Source organism: Lethenteron reissneri, chromosome 29 (genome assembly GCF_015708825.2).
Source record: "Lethenteron reissneri isolate LAM-NWPU_2019-01 chromosome 29, ASM1570882v1, whole genome shotgun sequence".
Classification (NCBI taxonomy): domain Eukaryota; kingdom Metazoa; phylum Chordata; class Hyperoartia; order Petromyzontiformes; family Petromyzontidae; genus Lethenteron; species Lethenteron reissneri.
This window is the reverse complement of record NC_083807.1, coordinates 9,862,675-9,886,612: the sequence shown is the minus strand read 5'-3', so window position 1 is coordinate 9,886,612 and position 23,938 is coordinate 9,862,675. Positions and strand designations below refer to the sequence as shown.

The 23,938-nt window shown below is 39.9% G+C and overlaps 1 protein-coding gene across 1 annotated transcript in view; it reads right to left on the bottom strand.

Annotated features, from left to right (window-relative positions):
- The window catches only part of FAM135A (family with sequence similarity 135 member A), a 67,308-nt gene that overhangs the window by 29,322 nt on the left and 14,048 nt on the right, over positions 1-23,938 (bottom strand). The window contains exons 4-15 of the mRNA XM_061562552.1: positions 22,489-22,628; positions 21,583-21,653; positions 17,657-17,830; positions 16,009-16,135; positions 12,793-12,946; positions 11,507-11,584; positions 10,521-10,570; positions 8,078-8,233; positions 6,180-6,253; positions 3,436-5,841; positions 2,285-2,448; positions 908-999 (exon numbers count right to left, since the gene is read on the bottom strand). Of these exons, the coding sequence (XP_061418536.1) occupies positions 908-999; positions 2,285-2,448; positions 3,436-5,841; positions 6,180-6,253; positions 8,078-8,233; positions 10,521-10,570; positions 11,507-11,584; positions 12,793-12,946; positions 16,009-16,135; positions 17,657-17,830; positions 21,583-21,653; positions 22,489-22,628 (3,686 nt within the window). The remainder of the gene's footprint in view (positions 1-907; positions 1,000-2,284; positions 2,449-3,435; positions 5,842-6,179; positions 6,254-8,077; positions 8,234-10,520; positions 10,571-11,506; positions 11,585-12,792; positions 12,947-16,008; positions 16,136-17,656; positions 17,831-21,582; positions 21,654-22,488; positions 22,629-23,938) is intronic.

Sequence of the window (23,938 nt, the reverse complement as noted above, 5' to 3'; positions counted from 1 at the left end):
TGTAAAGTTCGGTTTTCTAGGAAAACAACAATGCCAATGAACATATTGCAGAACATTAAAAAAACAATGAACAATAACTGGTGCTTAATGTTTAAAATGTGGTCAATTTGAAAAAAAACAAAGCTGCTTAATTAAGATCAGAGGCTTAAATAAGGTTTTTCAAGGTTGCTTTGTGTCTGAAAATGAGTTCAATTTTAGAACGTAAACATTTGCCTTACATGTCAAAGCTGATGAAAAATTATACTGGCAGTGTGATGTGATCACTGCCATTGTGCATGGAATGTTTAAGATGTGGAAAAATACAGATGTGCAAAAAACTGTATTTGAATCTTACAATAAAGATAAGATTTCACGGGGAGATTTTGGGAATATAAAAAAAAGAATTTGATCACTTTTAAGTGACCGGGAAAACACATTTTAAATCATTTTTTATTTACTCGTTAAAACGATGCCACAAGTCTCCTCTTGAGGCCATAAAGCTCAGGCACAAAACCTCGTTTTCTGAAATTTTCAAGCCACAATATGAAAATGGAGCTAATACGAGTGCATTAATGTCACACAGACTTGTTTTTCAGGGGATTCAAAACAGGCTTATAACAGTTTCAATTCAACCATGGGTGCTTTTATATACACCTGACAACTGCAGCATTCAAGTACAGGCTAAACATGACAAACATCACAATACTGGGTGACTTTAAACATCCTTTAGAAACACATGACTGCCATCTAGTGCCCAAGTTATAAAATGTTGAATCACTTGAGCTCATAGCAGACAGACTGCAATAAAAGACAAGATGAATCATGTTTGAACAAGCTCTCATATACGCATTAATTGATTTCCTTTTGTGTACAAGGTAGATGCACTGAACCACACGCAGTACATTTCCAATGAAGCTCCATTACTTGCCTGGTTACTCTCCGACATGAGAAACTCCATCTTTTCCCCAGGAAGTCCTTGTTCAATATAGGTCTTCACCAAGCGGAGGTCCGCATAGTTGCCTGGTCGAGAATAAAAACAAAGATTAATAGAACACAATGTTAACCACAGCAGCGGTACACTGTCAAAATTCATTGATGATTTCCTATCAATGACATTATTTTAAAACATCAAGGATATTATGTCCAAAACTCTAACATGAGGGTCAAGCAAGTGCCTCATGGAAGAAAATAAGTAACTTTTAAAACAAAGATTATTCATAAGCCAGTTTATGCCCTTCTGAAGAAATACCTATATTGACACCAGTGCCTCCACTTTTTGGTAGCTAAAGTCCACATTAATGTGCCGAATTAATTGGGGGCTTTAACATATCTACATCATCCACTGACACCAATGGAAAAAATACTCTTTTGTGCATTACATTTGGAGCAGTGTTTGGAAAGAGCAAAACAATGAATGGGGTGATGACCCATATTTACTTATGACCAATAAATGCTCGTTACGTGTTATATGCTCAACAAACCATGGAAGTTGTGGTTATGATTGAGGGTTAATGATAATCCAAAAGATGCTAAACATAATTGTAAATAGAAAATGTTTCCAACCATAGACAAGTAAAGAGAGTAAATGTGTTTCACCCACTCAAAAGAACATGGAGAAACGATCATCAATTCGACACGAATTCAGTGGCAGAAATTCCATACTCCGATGACAGGGCCAACTACGAACATAGTGTTTACAACACATACTGTAAACATTATTGGCAGAGCTGATGTGCAAAGCTTATGATTATCATCACCCCTGCTGACCCAGTCTCACTTTTTTAGGAGGGCCCTGCCAAGTTATCAGTGGTGGTTGGGGGGGAGAACTTGTGATGTGTAATAAGAATTGAGGAAATAAAAAATAAAATTTCGGCACTGGGATGTTTGGCCAAATACCACTTTCAGTGTGTGGTATTTTTTAAATCCTTTATATTAAGTTCACTTGCTTGCTTGCTTGCGCGCTTACGACCGTGCAAATCTTTCGGTCGTTTTTTAACCCACTTCCCGTGATCCAATCGAGCTGACATTTTGCACACAGACTCGTTGTGCGTGACAATTTATTTTCGTGAAAAAATATTTCCTAAATTTTCCACTTTTTAGGAAAATTTTTTTTTCATATTTAATTTAAAATACCAATGTGATAAAAATGAAACTCTTACTCAAGAAAAACAGAAATGAATAATAATAAAATAAAACCGATGCCACGCATATAAAGGATTTAAAGTGAAAAACGTTGTTTTTACGGGTTAATTTTTTTAGCTATGGGAGGAAACCAAGTCAACCTGCCAGTGGGTCTGAGACTGACCGTCGAGGCCATGCACACACACGATGAGGTGGATGCCACCTCCCGGGCTCTCCAGCTCATCTGGCGAGAAGTAGGGCACAGAGGAAGCCAGCTCCGGGAGATCACTGTACCAGCGGCCAGTGAAATTCATTGTTTTCTTCAGCTCCTGTTTGGCATGAAAAAAGCTGCACGGACAACAATACAATGCAATCAGCCAACTTGGGTAAAGACCAAAACACTTAAAGTCATATTCTTGATTCTTTTGGTAAAATCACGTAGAAGGGAAACAATAAAATAATAAAAATATAATACAATAAAATTCTCATGACGTTTCGACTGCAACACAAGCAATCATCATCAGGTGTGAAATCCCTGCAGTCACGAAAGCTTTAAATCCAAACTTCAAGTCTTATCGCCTCTTGGGGAATGTGCTGTTAGTGAACATCTATTAATGCTGGTATTGGCACTTGAGGGTTGTTTGGCCAAAACAATGCCTGTCCATCTTTGTATCTTTACCACTGACAGTCAAACATAATACTCATCTATATTAGTTGCTCCCGATAATGTGCTTGGTCAGGAATTTAACCCAGGTCTTTAAAGGAAAGAGTTAAAACCAGTGCATCATCATGTTCCAGACACAAACTACTCTGTCTATATCAACCATCTGCTCTAAATTCATAGCTACTGACCTTGGCTCATTTGCAAAAAAAACTGTGTATGGAGATATCTTTTCTTGCTCTACTCTTACATTTAATAACTTTAAAAAGACTTTAAAATAAAGCAGAGAAGTTAAAGAAAACATTGGTAGGTTAATGGCAAAACAAGTGGGTGTTTATTTTTTTTATATACATTCACACTTACATAACATCTTAAGTGCATTAAAAATACATGAATAAATAATGAAAACTGCCTCGTCTTTCATAATACAGGTGTTTAGGGTTAGATCGCGATCTAACACAAAAAACCTGTATTATGGATATTGGTCACGAAAACCTGCGTGTTAAACTGCCTCATTTTTATTTTCATCAGAAGTGGGAATTATTTTCAAATGAGCAATGCATCAAGTTTGTGCACCCAGATGATCGGGTGTTAGCCAATCCCGTGGCATATGGCACAGAAGCAGTACATTCACAACAGCAAAGCCCAGTGTACCCCCCCCTTGCTAAATTTACCTTAACAGCTGGTGGTTGCTGGGAAAATTGTCGTAGCAGGGTGTGCGCTGCAAGGCTGATGCAGAGCCACCACCAGAATTCCGGCTAATCGGTGGCGACTGCACGCCTCCAATCGGCGAGTCCCGGGAAGAGGAAAACGGAAGGCAGGTTGTCGTACACGACAAATCAACAACATCCATCGCTTTCATCTTCTCCGAGTATGCTGGTATGTGAGACGTCGTCGGCTCATTCTCTAGGTGTGGAAATACTGAGCCATCACTGTCAGCCCGATGCTGGTTCAGTTTGTCTTCCCCCGTGTCCCTGTCACCTTTGCCAATGACATCGGCTTCCTTGAAAAATCCATTCTCTATGCCTTCTGGAATGAGCTTTCGACTCTCTATGTGCACAGGCAACAACGTGTCGGCCGTATCTTGAGCAGCATTAATGTCTTCTTTGCTGCCATCCTCGACTGTATTCATCAGATTGCTGTGTTTTGGTAACGAGAAGTAGTTCTCCACCAGCCCTGTTTCCACTTCATCACATCCTTTAAGAGACGTGGCATCATCGCTTTCCACCTCTGGACTTGGTTTTGAAATAACAGCAGTTTCATTACTTATGAGGTGTAGTGTTGGTCGGGTTTCTGCATCTACCAGGGCATGGTGTGGAAGAATACTTGGAAGTTTGTCTTCTTCAACAACACAAGAGGTCAAATCGATAATATCCTCCTCACTGAACACCTCCACATCGCTGTGTGCATCTGTTGTGGTGAGGGGTTCCGGGCAAGTGAGTAAGTCAGTTTCGTCATCGCTATCTTCACTTATGTGCAAGGGAAAACACAGTTTTTTTGAATGACTGGGAGGTAAGGAACACTCTGGAGAACCTGAAAGTTTGTTTATATTTCCCTGCAAATGAACAGTATCAATTTCTTCATCGTATAAATCTTCATCTACATCAGATTTCCCATCCATCACATCCTGCAAGCGATGTGGCACAGAGGGGTGTTGACAGTTGGCTTCTAGAGTCTGGATTTGGTTATTGTCATGTGGTTTTATGACAATTTCATTCCCCCGGTTTTCCATTTCTGTGCTCTTTTCAACATCGGGTTCTACTGCAGCTAAGTCTAGACAGTGTGTACTACTGTTATGATTGTGAGGTTCGCAGAGTGCAAGATCAATGACTTCAACATTAGTGTCATCATCTGAAGCAATTGAGTTGATGGAAGATAGAGATGAATGTAGGTGTTTCGATTTTTCTACCATTTGATTGTCATCAACATGCCCATATTTAACATCTGCATTTGGCTGACCATGTAAATTGTCAATGGTGTTTTGCTGAGCAGGATTACCACTGCAAACTCTGTCTAAGTCATTGTTGTTGGACATCAATACCGAGCTACATTCACTGTCAAGCCCAGAATCAGAAAAAGCTGAAAGTGTTCTAATGTGTGGGTCAGTGGGCTTCAGTCCCTGACCTTTTCCATTTGCCGCAGCTCTTCCAGCCTTAATGGGTGTGTTCGACACAGATAATTGATGTCCATTTTCAGAATCAAGGTTATCTTTAAATGTTCTTTCTTGTAGTGGCGACATACCTCTGTCAACTACCAATACAGCTTCTGTTCTTGGATTTTCATCTGCAATGTTCCATACATCTGTCATGCAGCATGCATTCTGCTCATCGGCTGGTTTTGCACTTTGAACTATTATGGCTTTTGTGCCACGATAAGGGTCTATGTCGCTAGGTTTGACATCAATGTGCCTCACACCAGAGGTGGGCCTTTGTAGGGGCTCAGAATCAACAGAATGCTTCCCATCGTCCCTCCTGTCTCTGACTAATGGCAGGGAGAGAGTTTCAATCAAAGTAGCTTTTTCACTTTTCAAGCTGCCTCCTACACACAGCTCATGACCTTTTAAGGTGGCGCCATGCTCTTGTTTAGTATCACAATTAGCTGGTATTTGCAGTCCATCTGCTAAGAAATCCCTGGGTGGCTTTGAAGCGATTAGAAACCCATCCCAATTAGCTTCAGGATTGCAAGGACTCTGAATGCATTCCCTGGCAAACCCATCCCGAACATCTTCCTTAAACTCGCTCACTTGTTTTGGGCTCGCACTACTGCCCTGTTCGATGTTCAACTCTGTCAGGCTAAAGGGAAGGAACGAGGCACTGCTTCCCTCCTCGGGTGAGCTTGTGTCCGACGCTGGAATCCCACCGATGTTCTCCCCGCAAATGTTCAAGTGCTCCGAGTGCCGAGATGCGGGCCTGGCTGGAGTGCCATCTGTGCAGTCTCTATCAGTGTAGCGGTCTTCAAATATGATGGGCAGCGTGCTGGGATCCCCATCCGTTTCCACGCACTCCACCGGCAGAGGCGGCAAGTTGGTTAGGTAGGGCGAGGCCTTCACTATGGATGCAATCACGGCATGGTTCTGAGCGCTGGGAATAGGAATGAAATGTAGAGTCCATGTTATGTACAAAATATACTTTCCTAATCTAGGAAGTCTTACAAAGTCTTAAGATTGTTTTGGGAGTTCTGCTTGGGATCTGTACTGGGGTGTGAGGAATCAACATTTGTATTAAAGCAACTAGCTCTCGCTACAGGACTGCCTAATAGATCACCAATATATGACCATTTGAGTAGGAAGGCAATTTTGACCTTTTATCTGTTTGAATTTGTTGGCCAATTCCATATTAAATAACACAGAACCAATATAAACATTCAGTGCATAACATATACACTCAACATGAAATAAACAAGCTCAATGATTACTTACTGTGTTTCCTGAAATGCCAGTGCTGCTTGCTTATTGTGATCTTGATAAAAGAATGCTTCAGAGAATCTCCTTACCTGCAACATAAGAGAATACATTTAAAAAAAGATTCTCCATTCAGTTTCAAATGGAAAAAAAAACGCATGAGTGGCACTAAAAAACTCTCCGCTTTATTCAGATCACCAACTCAAAATAATAGATTTTTCTGTCATTTTATTCTTTGGACCAACTCAAAGAGTTGATCAAATGTGATCATCCCACCAGGCAGGTTTAAACCTTCCCATGCTTAGATATATCTCCATCTATAGGGAGTAGCAAAAATAAGCGGTTGAGATATTTTTCCAATATTTTAGAGTGCAAATCCAGTTTGTATTAATAGAAATGTAGTAATACTATACAGCACTGCATTAAAGTAAAAATGCTGTTTATTATACATGTATATAATGAAAATGGCATGTATCTAAGGAAACCTTAACAAAGCAACACCTAAAACTCCAAGAACACTCACTCAAGCACAGATACAGCACCCAAGCGAGCTGCCAATTTCACTCGTTATCTCCTTGTAGCTACAGCTGCGGTTTGATATCTGGTAAAGTTACGGTGGCAATTATTGTTGCATTACTGTAATTTATATTTGAATCACCATTGTTTTACGTACAAGTACACTTAACGGTTTTCTTCAAGGCATTTTTACACGATTAAATGTAACTGTTTAGAAATTGTACTGTAATGTTAGTTGTGCTGTTTTTTGGAGGATAATTACGTTACTGCCTTATGTTAGTAATGTATGACAAATGCAACTATGTCTTTCAATTGTTAAAGGGAACATGCCACGTCCAACATAAAAACTCCCAAATATTACACTTGTTTGTTGTATTCTCCAAGTTAGCACTATAAGGAGTCAACTGAACTCCTCAATAAAATGTTGAAAAGGAAAACAATAAAGTAGTTTGTATGAAATTAAATACAAACAAAACAATCGCAATACTGTACCGATTCAAAAAGTACCAATCTTTTCGCATTAATATACAAAAGTTATAGCTTTATCAAAACGAGCAAAGGCCAGGCTCAAAGTCAAAGGCGTGAGCTGCGATGCTAGGGGGTAATGGCTGTGGTTATGGCTGTATTATAGTACTTATCTAACACTCATAATCAACGTTTTTGGGTTTAGATCGCGTTTATTTATAAATGTGTCGTAACCCTCCACCACCCGACACGGCCAATCAGTAAAAATGTGTCACGTTGACAAAGACAAATAGTTCAAATTGTAAATGTTGTGGCTTCAACACACCGGTGGGCTAAAGCAGTGAACTATTTGTCTTTGTCAACGTGACACATTTTTACTGATTGGCCGTGTCGGGTGGTGGAGGGTTACGACACATTTATAAATAAACGCGATCTAAACCCAAAAACGTTGATTATGAATAACATTGGTCGCGAAAGCCTACGTGTTAAACTTATCTAACACTGTTAAGATGCCATGTTCTAATGTGCCATGTAAGATGTCATAAGGTTCTCAAGTGAAGTGAGTTGTTGGCTTCAACGTGATAACCACCAATTGCACACACAACTATTTCACTACCAATAATCATGTTTCACAAGATTCTGCACAATCGTGTGCTGAACAGGATAAAAAAACGTACAGCTTGTCATCCAGAAAATATCCTTTACTGGGCATAAAGGTGAGACCTCAATTGCTAAATGCGAGGGGCCTGAACCTCATAGTTGGAAGGCATCACCTTCTCAGGGCCATTCGCAGAAAACATTGTGATGCTGTGCTGAGGTGGCAGTCATTAGGAGGTCACCTCTTAAAACATGACCAAACTCGACTACATAACTCAACCATGAGAGTGGATAACATGCATATTTTAAAACGTAGAGGTGCTGGTAAAATCACATACCCTCATGCAATGGTGCTCCAGAGCAAGACCAGAGGTGACCTCAGGCTGCAGGTTGACAGTTTCGAGAAACTGGCCCCACAGGGACATGAGCAGTGAGCACAGGTGTGCAAGGTCCATGTTGATTACCTCGACGAGCTCATCAGGGCTTCGCACCTTCTGCAAACATTCACAGGGGTGATGTGCGCAACATCCTGATTGTCACAACCCCTAAATAATGGAAAGGTGCGCAGGGCGCCACTTGCACACCCTAGTATGAAGTGGCGTTAAATTGGCTTGGACTTTCCAGAAAGCGGTCTCACATGTGTACTATGCATTTGAGGGAGCAATTCAATGTTTCTTTTCTACTCGTGTATAATGTATTGGCTGTATTACACCGGTTTTCTTGACAGGCCAGGGTACACTCATTTCCTGCCCCTGCAAGTTTTAGATTTAACAAAAATATGAAATTCCTGCGTCAATTTGTGAAATGTTACTCTTATGAATATATATTTTATATCAACAGCAAAGATATTATAGAACATATTTGATCGTAATTTTGTTAAGTAAAATGCATAACTCCACCAGCTATAAATCAATGATGAAAGGTGCTATGTATTTCTATTTTCGTTAAACGTATAATGATTGTCACCTAGTGGATGAACTGTAAAGCAGACATTTTTATAATTCTACCAAAAACGGATGAGAACCTGGTATCATAAAAAAGTCAAGGGAAATTTTCAGGTCTGTTAGTTGAACACGTAGGCTTTCGCGACCAATATCATCCATAATACAGGAAACGTCGTACTCAGATTGTAAATGTTGTGGCTTGGCTCTCCAACACACTGATGTGCTGTACGAGTGACGAATTGGCATGTACCGTTTACGTGACAAACCTTACTGGTTGGCTGTGTCGGGTGGTGGCGGATTTAACGACACATTTATATATTTAGGCGATCTAACCCAAAAAAACCTGTATAAGGTCTTTGTTAGTAAGAGGATATTTGACCTGAACAAAAATTAATTGGATTTATCGAGATGCAGTTAGACTTAACATTTTAAGTCCTTTAAACTAGAAATCCTTATTTTGTCTGTGCTTATATTAAAAACCATGGTAAAACATTCTACAAAATGACAATCCTATTAAGGAAAAGTTATTAAATGAATCCAGTGTATCACACTTCCAATGTAAACACTGAAATTACTTTTGCTCAAAAGAACATGTTTCTTAAGGCGGCCTTATGCAAGAGTACAATGCGTGTTCTGCCCCCATCCAGAAATATAAAAAATAAAACAGACATGGGATATGCCAGAGCATCATATTATGCATGGCCCTGTCACTTGACATCAGAGCTACCATATTCAGTGATAAGATGTCTAGGCTGTGCCCATATCTCTTTTGAAGGGCTGGTACACCAGCAAAGTGAATAAATAAGCTTATGGACTTTGCTGTCTTGCAAAGCATGGCTACCCATGTGGGAGATGTGCAGGGAGTAACGGGGTCACTCTCAAAGAGAGCAATGCACAGTCTCAGAAGTGGGAACGCCATGCAGGAGTGGGTCCTACTGTAACGCATTGCCTGCAAATGGGCAGAACGACCGAGCTGAGAATTTGAATAGCATTCACTGATTTGGGCCCTGCTGTTGTTTTTTGGGGGGCTATTGATTTTGTTTCCAGTGCATGAGTCTGAATGACCCTGGTGTTTGGTAGATGGGATAGTGATGGCAATGAGGATGTTGACTGCTGTCATGTGCTGGTCCTTAGGAAGCCCGTGTGTTTAGGTTTTTGTCTTCAGATTTCTATGTTTAAGCACCAAATGACACCCGAATCTTTACACGGAGTATGTTGACGGTCGACAACAAAAAAACGGTGCTCAATGAAATTCACTAAAGCCAAGTTTTTCCATGCAATGTATTCAACAATGCAAGTTATAAGATAGGCCCAATTGCAATTCAGAGCACAATTTATTTGAAAATAAACGTTTTATTCATATAAAACAGTAACCATGATAAACGTATTTCAGCACATTCTAGAGTGATAATTCTAATGGAATGTTGCGTGCGATTTATTAATCAATTATTAAAAACACTGCTTTAGTGGAAATTATGACTATTCTAATTATGTATACTCAATTATGAAAATGCTACAGACATCTAATGCATGAATTTGCACAATGACATGCATACATATGCCTGAAACAAAACATTGTGTAATACTTGTTGAATTCTTCTGACAGATCCATATATGATTTTAAGCTTGAATGTATATGTAGATGAAGAGTGCAGCTAAGAAATCACAAACCTGAAGAGCAATTATAAAATATGAATCTGTCAATTATTAATGTATTTTTACTTAACAGCAAGGCCATGTGTCATGTAAAACCATTTCGGAAAACCAAAAATTTGTTTTAAAACGCTGAAGTAGTGAGTTGAATCCCAGCAGCTTTCATGACGCCCACACAACAAACCTGTATTTCTGATGTGAGCTGCGCCATTCGTGCCCTGATATCAAGGTCATCTGCAGTAAATCAAATAGCGAAGACACGGTATGACAGTAAAACATTTTCACGGAGCAGATATTAAGTACAGTAATTTTCTTTTGTCATGGAATGTTATGTGCGGTTGTCCAGGTCTATGACTGGGATTCATAATTGTGACATGCAATTAACATAGTATATTTACAAATCATTATAAATTATAATTGAGTGGAGTACATATTAGTCATGCAAACCCCTGACCAATACATCATATAAGTAAAGCTACATAAACATTAAGACCAAAAAAGTGATGATATTTCAAATGAATGGATCAGAATGGCTGCAGTTTAACTTGACTAAATACCACTATGTTAAATAAAATTAAGGTCAGCACATAATGGGTTGACATTTTTATTATAATTTGTCAGTTGAACTGGACTTCAAAACAACACATTTTAGCTGGTGATTTCAGCAAAATGTGGTTTACTGTATGAAGATGAGGATATGGCAAAGACACTAACACCACATACACAAAATCCATGAGACATGAAACACTAGGCATTTATCCACATTGAAAATGACCAACATTATAGTGAAAACAGCAGCCCACACGACTTGGAAATAATACATCTAAGCTCAAAAGCATCAGTAGTTTGCATTTCAAAAAATGGAACCATCTGACATTCAAAACTATTTCAGAAAAAGCCAAAATGTACACGTAAATAAAAGCACCACATGCATTACCAAGCATATGCCATTCACATCGACATAATATATACTGCTGGTACATTTGATTAATCTCTCCTTGGTCAAAAATCGTCCACATGGATAATTACCATGCATTTTTAATTGATAATCAATGTGAGCCACCAACATACGGTAATAAACTATTTGTCCATTTTGTAATGAAAAGGGGCCATACAATGGAAATTGGCCGTGTATGTTTAAGCCAGGTAATTGTACGCTGGCAACCGTACCTATGGTGATGTCCGCCTGGGGATGAGGACATTTTCTTCGAAGCAAGCGTTCATAGAGAGCCCGCATGTTGTTGAGCGCTAGTCACGCATTGTAGACACGCAACAGTTAACTTTTTGCATTTCATCGATCACATATTAACCAGAGTAAGTGTGAATCTGAGACACAAGTGCACTCAAGGATGTATTAACCTTAAAGTAAAATCCAAGTGCTCACGAAAACCTAATGTGACTTAATGGTCACTGGTGTTTGGCATTTCAGTAAAGAAAAAAAATGTTTTTTGGTTAAGATTTCCACTTATTCAATTATTTGCTGAAATGCAAACAAAAACCTAACTTGATTCCAGATTGTTTGTAGAAATGTCCTTCAAAAATGTAGGTAATGCAGAGTTTAAATTATCTATGGATTTCTGCCAGCCTCAATTCCTCTACATTTTCTGTTAAGCTACAAATGCTCGAAATATTAATGGTTTGGTTCTATTTTTAAAAGATCATCATGGGGGAATTGTTGTAAAGACAAGTTATTAGTCAATGGTAATATTCCTTGTGTTGATGACAACGGCAATTATATATGCACCAACATTTATGATATGCCCAAGCAAACAAAAATGAGGCCATGCTAAAGAGAGGCTTCCTAGGATTATTTTTTTTATTTGGATATTCAGAGACTGTATAGCTTTCAACTGTTGAGTGCTATGCTAAGTGAGTGCCATGGAAAATGCTATAAATTTGCATTATTACGTGAAAAAGATGCAAACAGATCAACAATGCCATATCAGAAGGCTGCGAATATTTACTACAACTGAGACTGTAGAAATAATGAGCAGATCATCAAGGCTTAATTTTGTAAATACTTCCTTCGCAATTAAACCTGCATTGGACAGCTATATGAATGGTATGTAGGGATGCGAGGGTCAATAGTGATATCCCCTATATTATTTAGTGAACATGGAGCAACACAATCCTAGTAAGCCTTATAGAAGCTAACCAAGCTTGCAAAGACAAAATAACGAATTCAACATTAAGCAAACTAATAACCGAGTGAAAAAAACCTCATAAAAAATAATAAGCATTTCTAAGATCTTTCCTGTTATGTGAGTCATGTTTTTGTCAAACACCATTGCAATGATTATTTTAAAGTAAACTTTATTCGGTCAACAAATTATTAAAACTGATACAGATATGATCAACTATATTTTTTCAAAATAGGACATCACATCACAGGAGAGAAACTGTAAAATGCTAATTATAAGGCATGCATTGATGAATACGGTGTGCATTGATCTTACCTAACTGGGCCCTTTGGGTCTCAGGGATGACTTTCATGATGCAGGCAAAGTAGTTGAAGAGGTTTTTGTAAGCGGACAGGATGGTCCTGCACATTGTGCGGTGCCAGTTGTAGGCATGTTGCAGTGCAGTCTCTGACACCAGGAAAGAGCTACCCTGTGCAACACAAATGTGAAAATTAATTACGCGGCGCTGATTTAACATGCCCAACTCACTCGGCCAATGTGAAATGTTCACATTTTCTGTAGCCTTAAGGTGTTGGTAAATACCAAAGAACCTAATAAAGTGTTACATTCACTGCACGCACAACAGTACAAATCACCTCCATAAATCAGTGTTTTCAATGCATTGAAGTAATGGGGAAGGATTTTTTTCTTGTGCAGCAGACCAGTAAATGTCATATACACTTACTGTAATGCAATTGAAATCCTCGCAGCATTGACATTAAATTAATTAGAACACATAACCTAAAGGCAACAACATAGGAATTCATTTCAATCCTCTATGTAACAACTAATGTTATTACATAATAACACGAGAACAAAATCATGTTTTATGTTTTGAAAACAATGCTATATAAATACCAAAGAATTTTCAGGTTACAAGTATGTTTAATAACAGTTCTCAATTCATTTCAAGTCTATTATTTCAGGAAGGCCCTATTAGAGGATGTTTGGCCAAATCCATTTTGATAATTATGCTGACAACACTGTAACAAATTGTTGTTTGTTCCTGGGTAGTAAGTGTTATTTCCTAATTGCTTATGCCTCAAAAGTACAGAAAATGCCTAGTTTCCCACAAACGTTGCTTTGGTGACCAGGACAGTAATATTTTGAAATTTTACTATTTGAAATGATAAAATGGGCGAATTTGTGTCTTTTCGTTCACATAAAGTCAGAAAAAAACAACATATGAATCAAATTAACATGTATTTATACTAAATACAAAAAAAATTAACCCGTAAAAACAAAGTTTTTCACTATAAATCCTTTATATGCGTGGCATCGGTTTTCTTTTATTATTCATTTCTGTTTTTCTTGAGTAAGAGTTTCATTTTTATCACATTGGTATTTTAAATTAAATATGAATTTTTTTTTCCTAAAAAGTGGAAAATTTAGGAAAAAAATTTTCACGAAAATAAATTGTCACGCACAACGAGTCTGTGTGCAAAATGTCAGCTCGATTGGATCACGGGAAGTGGGTTAAAAAACGACCGAAAAATTTGCACGGTCGTAAGCGCGCAAGCAAGTGAACTTAATATAAAGGATTTAATTACTACTAAAGATTTAGACACCACGGCGCACTACCACAGGCGGGACTGGCCACAGTGTGGGGAGGAACAACGTCAAGTGGTAGCCACTGGTGGACCCTCGGACGGTGCTGATGCCACCACTGCACATCAAATTGGGCCTTATGAAACAATTTGTCAGAGCTGTAGATAAGGAGTCGGCAGCCTTCAAGTACCTTCTAGACTTCTTCCCTAAGTTGTCTGAGGCAAATGTCAAAGCCGGTGTCTTCGTCGGACCACAGATAAAGAAGATCCTGGAGTACAATGAATTCCCCAAAAAGCTCACTAGTAAGGAGAAAGCGGCTTGAAACAGCTTTGTCGCAGTGGTTCGTGGCTTCCTGGGCAATCACAAGGTCGAAAACTATGTGGAGCTGGTTGAGACTCTGGTGAAGAACTACAGCAGAATGGGCTGTAGGATGTCCCTCAAAATCCATATCCTTGATGCTCATCTTGATGAATTCAAGGAGAACATGGGAGCGTACTCGGAGGAGCAAGGAGAGCGCTTCCACCAGGATATACTGGACTTTGAATGCTGCTCCAAGGACAGTATAACGGGAACATGATGGGAGACTACATTTGGGGGCTGATTCGTGAAAGTCGTTTACAGTATAATCATAAATCTCGAAAAACTACTCACTTCTAAATCTTTCGTAGTCATTTTTGTACGAGTTTAGTATAAATACATGTTAATTTTGATTCATGTTTTTTTCTGACTATGTGAACGAAAAGACACAAATTCGCCCGTTTTCTCATTGAAAATAGGTCATTTAAAAATATCACTGTCCTGGTCACAAAAGCAAAGTTTGTGGGGAACAGTAGCCATTTTCTATACTTTTTATGCATAAGCAATTACGAAATAACACCTACTACCCATGAACAAAAATTGTGTTACATAGTGCAATCATTATATTGTCAATTAATACCCCATGGCACTTCACAATAGAGAACCAAGCTGTTACTTCCACACTACAATAAAGTCTGCTCCAATCCCATGTTACAAAAAAACAGCTTTGCCTTTATACATGAAGCATGCATGCATATGTGATAAATGCATCTTCGCACTCTGTGTAATTGTTTTATCCATCAGTTCGAGCTATTTAATATATTGCATTAAAAACTCAGCCATTTACAATATGTTCTATATTTTTTCCAACTGAAACTATAATCTGCAATGATGTTAAGCATAACGAATTGTGAGTGGAAACATTTAATCAGTACATGAATCAAGCTAGTTGGCTTCTCACATAATGACCATTTGTTAATGTATGTATACCACTTGAATGTTTTAAAAATGGTGCAGAGAAATTATATTTCGAATGCTCTACTTGTCATAAAAAAATCTCTGGTTTATTATTTTTAAGCAGCTCTGTACCCAGAAGCAATGAAACTAAATTTCTAATGCACGATTACCAACTAAAAATGGCTGTAAAAAGTTATGTAAACGAGTGTATTTAAATGTAAAATAAGAAAGTTATGCAAAGATGAATTATTCCAGGGCAGTATTAAGGTCTCTTGCAGGATAAAGCATTTTGAAAGATACATTGCTCATGCTGACACACACCACGAGGTAGCACTCTAAAATGATACCAAATGTTCAAGTGATAAGGACAGCCACAGAAGTATGCAGTGTTTTTTTTTTACCAAAAACTTCCATTGTGTCAACACTGTATAAAAAATGTTCCAAGTAATGCGTTTTCATCTAAAGCCTAGTAAATGTTGGTTTGCCTTTGGTTTAGCCCTGAAGTTATTTTTCTCATCTTTGAGTGTTAACTTTTTGAGTGTGTAGTTTCTTATATATAAAAAAAAACCCTTATCAACTTAGCAGGTAAAAAAACCATGCAGGGATTTCACCACTGACAGGCACTGCCAAGTTGGCGGGAATCCAAACACAATTGTCCATTTGATCTTTTCTGGCAGAAGGCAGACTTACGTCAGCTGCAAGCTGCTTCACGTAGCCAGGGCCAAAGAGAATCATCTCCAATGATGGGTTTGTGACTTCTCGATTTGTTGGCTGGCTGCTTTTGTTCAGCCACGTGCTTTTGGGTGGACGTTGAAAGCTGAAAAATCAGATATAAATTTCACAACAATACACATCACTGTGATTAACACTTGACCACTGCATTATGTAGTATTGTAAAGACCAGCGGTTATTTGGGTAATAAATAATAATAACAATAATAACAATAATAGCGTGACCTTTCATTCAAATACAACTTTTCAAAAATGGTAAATTGTCACTTCATTTACACATTGCACATGCGTTAATCTGCTTGTAAAGATCTCCGCGAAAACATTAAATACATGCGATTGGAGGCTCATGGGGACGTAATATTTCAAGTCAGTTTTACCACGCTTCATGAAGAAACAAATGACTGAAACATCATTCCAGAATTGAAATATTTATTTAATCTATAAACATTTAATCAACAGGTCCCATAATTTGGTTCACCAACTGGTCCTGCTGCTATGGATGATGTCCTCAGTTATACCAAATCAATCCAGGAACTTTCCCTTTTTAATCATTTGAATGACAGTGTTTACTTCGTAAAGTATGATACAGGTTTCCCTCTGCTTTTGTGTATATGTGCCAAACCTATTTCTACACAAATTTCACTTTTTGCAGCTTGAATTCAGTCATATGTGGCTATGCGGATGAACGCAGGACAACATTGTGTGCGTTACTTGACAAGCGGCCGTCTCGTGCGGTTTTGCTTAGTGCGCCCTTTTTTTGAACGCATCTCCAGAATAAAGCGAGGGAAACCAGATGTAAAAAACTTCCCTTTTTGTCTAAAAGAACATTTCATTCCTGGGATTTATACATTCTTTGCAATACAAATCTGAAATAAAAACGTCCACTCCCTTATATCACGTGTTACAGGTCCTTCCAAGGGTTACCTATAGTGCCTAAACAAAGTTTTCAGTCAGTATAAATTAGCTGTTAAATAACTGCGATTGCAAACATGGTGAATCAAGGACATTAAACACAAGCTGAGAAGTCTGCAAAGAATCTTAGGTGAGGTGCATGCTTGGAATTACACTGATACATTATAAGTATATAAATGGATCTGACAGAAAATACAATTTATATACACCATATTAACTGCTGAGGAACTAAAGTGGACTTGGGGCAAGACATATGACGAGAATAACATGAGAGCGAGAGCCAAAGGAGGGAGGATGCAAGCCAAGGAGATAACACAATGAGATCAGCTTGTGATCAGGATGCTATTTGGATGAATAAATTGCTTAACCATGTGGAATATCGAGGGCTTGATAGACCTTTAATCAGCAATGGATAGATCACAATTGATGATTGTAAAATCTAATATTCATTATGCAATGGAAGTGATGTCAAATGTGAAGTAACACAGCATATAAAGAGGAATTAGGATACATTTTCTGAAAGTGGAGAAAAACACTGGACCCATCATACCCAAAGACACATCGAGGAGCTGTCCAGCAATAACAGTGAAAACCTATGCATGAGTAAGGACTGATTGATGCACACACTATTTAGCATTTCACTCAAGAGGTCATTTATCAAATTCAGCGAATGGCAATGTCCATGGATGTTTTACCACGTCAGCGGCTGATGCAGCGCAACCAGCGATGCATGCACGCTCATCGACACCACCGACAAGTGGAAATAGTCGAACATGAGCGGCAGGTGGTGGTGCAGCCCTTGCGGCGGGGAGAAGTTCATCTTGAGTGTGCGGCTGCTGATTAGCTGCATGGCCGACAGGTCATCTTGCCTGCAACAGCGCACATGCACAAAATGACACCAAGAAAAAAAAAGGAAAGATAAAAACAAACCCCCACAAAAGTTGTATATATATACACACACACACATGCATTCCCACGTGATTTATTTATATCCGTGGGGCCCTTGTAAAGCATTCCTGTACATGCCTGCATCTCCTGCCTTCAGTCAAATGTAATGAATGGGTGAAAGAATGAAGGGTGAAAGCTAACTTGAATTCCAAATCAATAAATGAGTGGAGAAAAAAAAGCAATTCATTTGTTTATATTTAAAACTATAATGAACAAGTATACATCCAGAAGGCTAAACATTGATTACCCTTACGTGCAAATCTATATACGTTTTACAAACGGATTAAACTATAAACAATATCGGACACAAATAACACCATGTCATGGAAAATAATACAAACACCACAAAGCTACATTTATATTTACAGAAAATATTATGAAAATGTCCTTTAAATAAAGAAGTAAAAAAAGTTTATATTGCCCCTTCATACTTGAGGCTAAAAAAGCCTCACAGCAACCGTTGGATTTTTTTTATTTTATAGCAAAATGGAATGTAACTTACACTACATTTACTTGCAAGCTTTGTGTACCAAAAAACCATAATTGTATGCAAATTGCTGCAGCAGTATACCACATAGTGCAGTTTATGAGCCAACTTAAGCACTGCCATACAGCTGCCAATAAAAATGTCAGCTGTGTTACGCGTCAATGAATTATGTTTTGATGCCTACACATAGCTTACCGAATGCAGTAATAGCAGACCACTTTTTTGTTACTAGATTATACTTTGGCTGAGCACAGGCCGAAAGGTTCAAACGCCAATCGGCCAGCAACAAAGAAGACTCTTAAGGTTGTAACAGATAACAGTTAACATATTTCTTGAATTGACCATGGCCATAAAAGTATGGGCAAAGAGATGGGGGAGAATTCCCCATTTGAGCATTGCGTGGGAAGAAGCAGATAGAGAAGAAGATTGAAATTCAGTGCAGTGGTTGAAACAAGTATAGACGAGAATCAACAGCGAGTCTGGTAGAGGAGTAAGCAATGAGTGAAGTTCATGGGAGCAGGAACCAGGGTAGTCGCGATAGAAGAGTAATAAGTGACCGAACACTGGTAAGCGAGTGACAAGAGAAACTTAGTGAGGACTGGATCATCAATTTACCCGACTGCTTTAGGTTGAATGACATCAAGTACAGTGAGGTTCGGAAGCGGGTAATTCGCCACAAAATTGCAAGCAGAATTCCAACTTCTGGGCGAATTTGTGCTTTGTATAATTGTAACAATTGTTCAGAGTTAAAGAAGATGTTGCCTACTTAGCCGGATTCATAATAAAGCCATCCCATGAGCCATTCCATGACAAGTCAGATGAGATTGGTGTGCCAAGCAGAATAATATTTTTTTACAAAGCTCCTTATTTGTGATTAAGGCTGACAAATATTTATGTTCTAACAAAAAATGAATGTAATTTCATTAGATTATGCGCGAAAACACACACATGCACACATATGACTGAAAGTTTACTGAACATTTTACAAATATTATACATTTGGAAGAATGTTTAGTGTTTCCATGATATTTTCTAACAATTAAAGAACTTTTAAAAGTCATAGACTGCATACTTTAATTACTATATACTATTCTAAGAAAACAATCATGCATGTTTTTGTTCTGGACCAGACATACGGTGGCACATGCGTGTAATGCAGCACTTTGGAGTTCAGGATTGACGATCACAAAGATTTCGTCACTCATGAATTGACCAAACATTGAAATGAAAACGTCCTAAAACGGCCAAGATACTGTTATTTTCACCAACAATTATCAATCTGTAATAAAAGACTGTCAGGCACTGCTGGTCTCCGCTTGTCTTTTATTTAGGTTCTTTTCCACACCCCGCTGGTCTCCTCCGCGGACCGGCGTCGTCTCGCGCGCGCCCGGCACGCGCTCCCTCGTCAGCTCTTCCACTCTTCCTCACACTCCGCTGGTCCTGATAAGGGACCAGCGTCTCCTCTCGCGTGCCGCGCACGCTCCACCGTTAGCTCCTCTACTCCCACACTCCGCACACCGCCGGCCGACGGTGTGCTGAGGTCCTTCGGCCACGTGGCCGATGGCGCGGATCTCTCTCACCACCCAACGTGGCTCAGACTCTTAACTTCCCCAACTGACCCCGATCTCTTCCGGGCTCCCACTTATATACATTCCCCCCACGTGACCCTGACTCCTCCCCTTCCGGATCGTCAGATCCGGCTTTCCATACTGCCCAGCTGGCTCCGGCCCCCATTTACCTCGCCTCCCATTGGAGCCGAGGTGAACGGCGGCCCCTCCTACACGCCCCGCAGACCAGGCTCCGCCCCCATTCACCTTGCCTCCCATTGGAGCCGAGGTGAACGGCGGCCCCTCCCACGCGCCCCGCAGACCAGGCTCCGCCCCCATTCACCTTGCCTCCCATTGGAGCCGAGGTGAACGGCGGCCCCTCCCACACGCCCCGCAGACCAGGCTCCGCCCCCCAACACCCCGGGCCGTGTGATTGGGCCAGAGCCCAGCAACAACCCGATTTACGCTCGCATGACAAATCTATAAAGGGTAGCCCTTGCCTTTGCAATTAGGAGTACAAGAATACCAAGCAATACTAATTTGAGCAGAGATGCTTGGCCGAGCATGTAATGGCTTTCACCCCTTGCAATTTGAATGTTAATTTATGGCTCACAATTTGATTCAAGATTATATTATTTTAAACCACTGTAGCATATCTAGTGACTGCAGGGTTCACATTAACCAATTGCATGCAAAATACAGGAATTAAAATAACAATGTGTTACTCGCGCTGTTCTATACGTGCATTGTGAGTGTAAGAATACATTTTAATTGATTAATGTGTCGTTGACTTAACCGTTTTGTCGCATCGACTTTTATGTGCACTAATTTAAGAAACAAAAGTTATTCAAATAATATTTGCCCTTGTACCATGGAGCAAGTTGCCCCTGCCCATTACCAGTTGGAGCCGCAAGGGTTTCAGTTAACAAAGCAGTCATTTTACCCGTGGGGCATTGCTTGATGCCATTTATAAGCACTTGCTGGTAACTACCGAGACACGATATTGAACAATTTGGCTCCCTATGCAATAGTGCCATTGTCAGGTTCTATTCAGAGCAGGCAGCTTAAATACAAAGGTTGCAAAGGGAAAAAACGCTACCAACTACACAGCCACCTCGAAATCCAATTCATCCTGTGAAAAGTCCCTGACGTGTGTCAATATTACAACACCTAAACAGAAAAACAAATGTTGCCTGTCCCTGCAAGAGACTCGCCAGCGACACCTGAATATTTGCACTGTACCTGCATATGAGCACTCATTTACAATGACTTAAAGGAGTGTCCTTTACAGTATTTATGCCCTGCAGGAAGAGAGCTAAAATGGATGATAAGGAGGTGGGAGTGTTACCATTTTTGCAAGAATGGTGAAAAAGCAAAAATATGAATGCAATGAAATTACTGGTTTGACCACAGTGGGTGGGCACTAATGTTGTTCTTGCAAAGTACTGAGTGTGTACACGTTGTCACGTTACCACAAGTATACACGTTACCACAAGTATACACGTTACAACCAGTATTTTTTTTCTCGTTTGTTTTGTTGTCGGCTATTGCGGGCTATAAAAGTCATCACCAAAGAAGATAATTTAGTAGAAGTTTCAAAACAGTTTAAAGTGCTAGGACGAAACTGCTGAATACTTACGCAAAGTCTCCATCCGTGAAATGAAGATCGACCACAATCTGGAAGCACACATCATTCAAAGATTCTTGGACCTGAAAATGAAGCAAAGTATGGCCAAACGTGTGAAGATCAAATTGTTTAAATTGCATCAGCATTCTTCAAATACAATACAGAAAAAATTATGTGGCTTACATTAAAAAAAATATCAAATGAAGCTGGGTGATCTAGGGTAATGGAATGTCTATATTCAAAAAGCCATTAAAGGTTATACCTGAAACTGGCCCCAAGATAAACTTGGTCGAATTCACTACATGGGTTGATAAAAAATATGTGCTTTCTAAATGAAATTTTACACATCATTAAATAATACATATTAACTTTTGGAAAAGTAAAATCTTTATAAGTGGCCTGCAAAGAACCTGAGCTTTCAGTGAATGCATTGATACTTTGTTGCTTATGTATTGCCAGCTCCCTTTATGAATTATTCATTAGTAATGAGTAACATTTTATTTTGGCACGTATACGTTTTCAGCAGGTGCAGCGGATCATGCTCATAATCCAGCTATTTCGAAGCAGGGCCATGGGTGCGAGACACACACACACACCTCCCAGGCAATGCGATGTTTGGGGGGGTGGGGGGGGGGGCAGTATAGCAAGTTGGATGCCGACAGGTTGGGACTGCAATTAAGAAACCAACATGCCTGGGTATTCTCCAGGTATTGCTGGTTTCTACCCAAATAAATAATCCAGAAAAAAAAGCCAAACATCCAACATCCAAGAACCATATTCAAAATGTGTACTGGGACTTGGAGGATTTCCTGTGTAAAGGCCTTTCAATTATTTTAAAATGTTTTAAATTACACATAGCAAACCATTCTACTCTCGATTATGGAGATGAGTTATTGTCCTTTAAACACATTTTTTAACCTTTTTGCTGTCCACGAGGAGCAGGGCTTTAAGGAGAATGACTTCATTGAGGACGACTTCTTCATTTTTATAGAGGATTAAAAATGTCTTGCTGCAGACCAGGTTATCATGCACCGAGGCAGGAAAGATGAGTTCATTACCTGCAGAAAAAAAACCTACATGTTACACAATGCAACTGTACAGTACTTCAAACATCCCATGCATACATGTAGTGAGTCCAACTGAGTCGCAGACGTTATTCTTTAGAGGCAACACATTTATTGTAACACGTATATACAAAGCGGTAACTGCCCCTTTACCAGATACAGCCTGGGGTGGTGACCACCCAGCTAACTACACTATACGTAGGAGTTACAGCTACGAAGAGTCAGACCCACACTCGGGTCCCCGGCCATGTGTTGATGCCTCGTAGGACGTAGAGCTTCCAGCTTGTAGACGTAAAGCTTCCAGCTTGTAGAACGACGCGACCCCGATCCCTCTGAGGGACCCACCTTATATCCTCCCTCGGCCCCTGCCTGCCTTCTCGAGCGTTCTAGCTCCCTCTCGAGAGCTCTCCCTGGACACATGATCACCCCCTAGCCCTCCCAACCTGGGGCCTTCTCTGTGGACACTCCAGATCACATGTCTACGGGGTCAACCAGAGTGCCATGGCCCTGGGCTGACACTCTCCCGCTCCCCCTTGTGGGCGCTCGCACTACACGCCATGCGTGGTGCCCGTGCTATCCCAGCGCTCACCAAGCCCCGCTAGGGCTGGTACTACACCCACCTACGGAGTGCATCGCAACGCCGTGCCGTGTTAGAGCCGGCCTCACACAGCAATCCACACGGTGCTGTCCGCGACGTTAAGTACATAGAACGCCACGGCCCTCCCGGGCCGGCACCATACAGTGAAATTCCCAATACAAAAAAACAATAACGTCACAACATTGCGTTCAATGCACTTCGAAATGAATGCATGATTAGATCAATATATTTAAACATACTGCCGTTATAAAAAAAAAACACACAAAGGGCCGAAGCGTATTGATGTATGCCTGTGAACTCGTGAATTTTACACCCACCTACATGGCATGAACATGTCAGTTGCAGGCAGTACAGAAAGTCATTTTCTAGATATTGCGCACATTGAGTATTATCCACTAAGAGTAGAAAGAAGAGGTTCCCCCCCCCCTCCCCCGAGGATATCCAGTTTGTAATATTAAACAAGTTATCAAAACTGAAATTGTCCAGACATTCATACCCTTTGGTTCTTCGGTAAAGTGACGTAGGTATAAAATAACATAAATCACGACGTTTCGGGCGCAACATAAGCATCCAACATCATGGACGTTACGGGCACAACACAAGCGTCCATCATCATGGACGTTTCGGGCGCAACATAAGCATCCATCATCATGGACGTTTCGGGCGCAACATAAGCATCCATCATCATGGACGTTTCGGGCGCAAC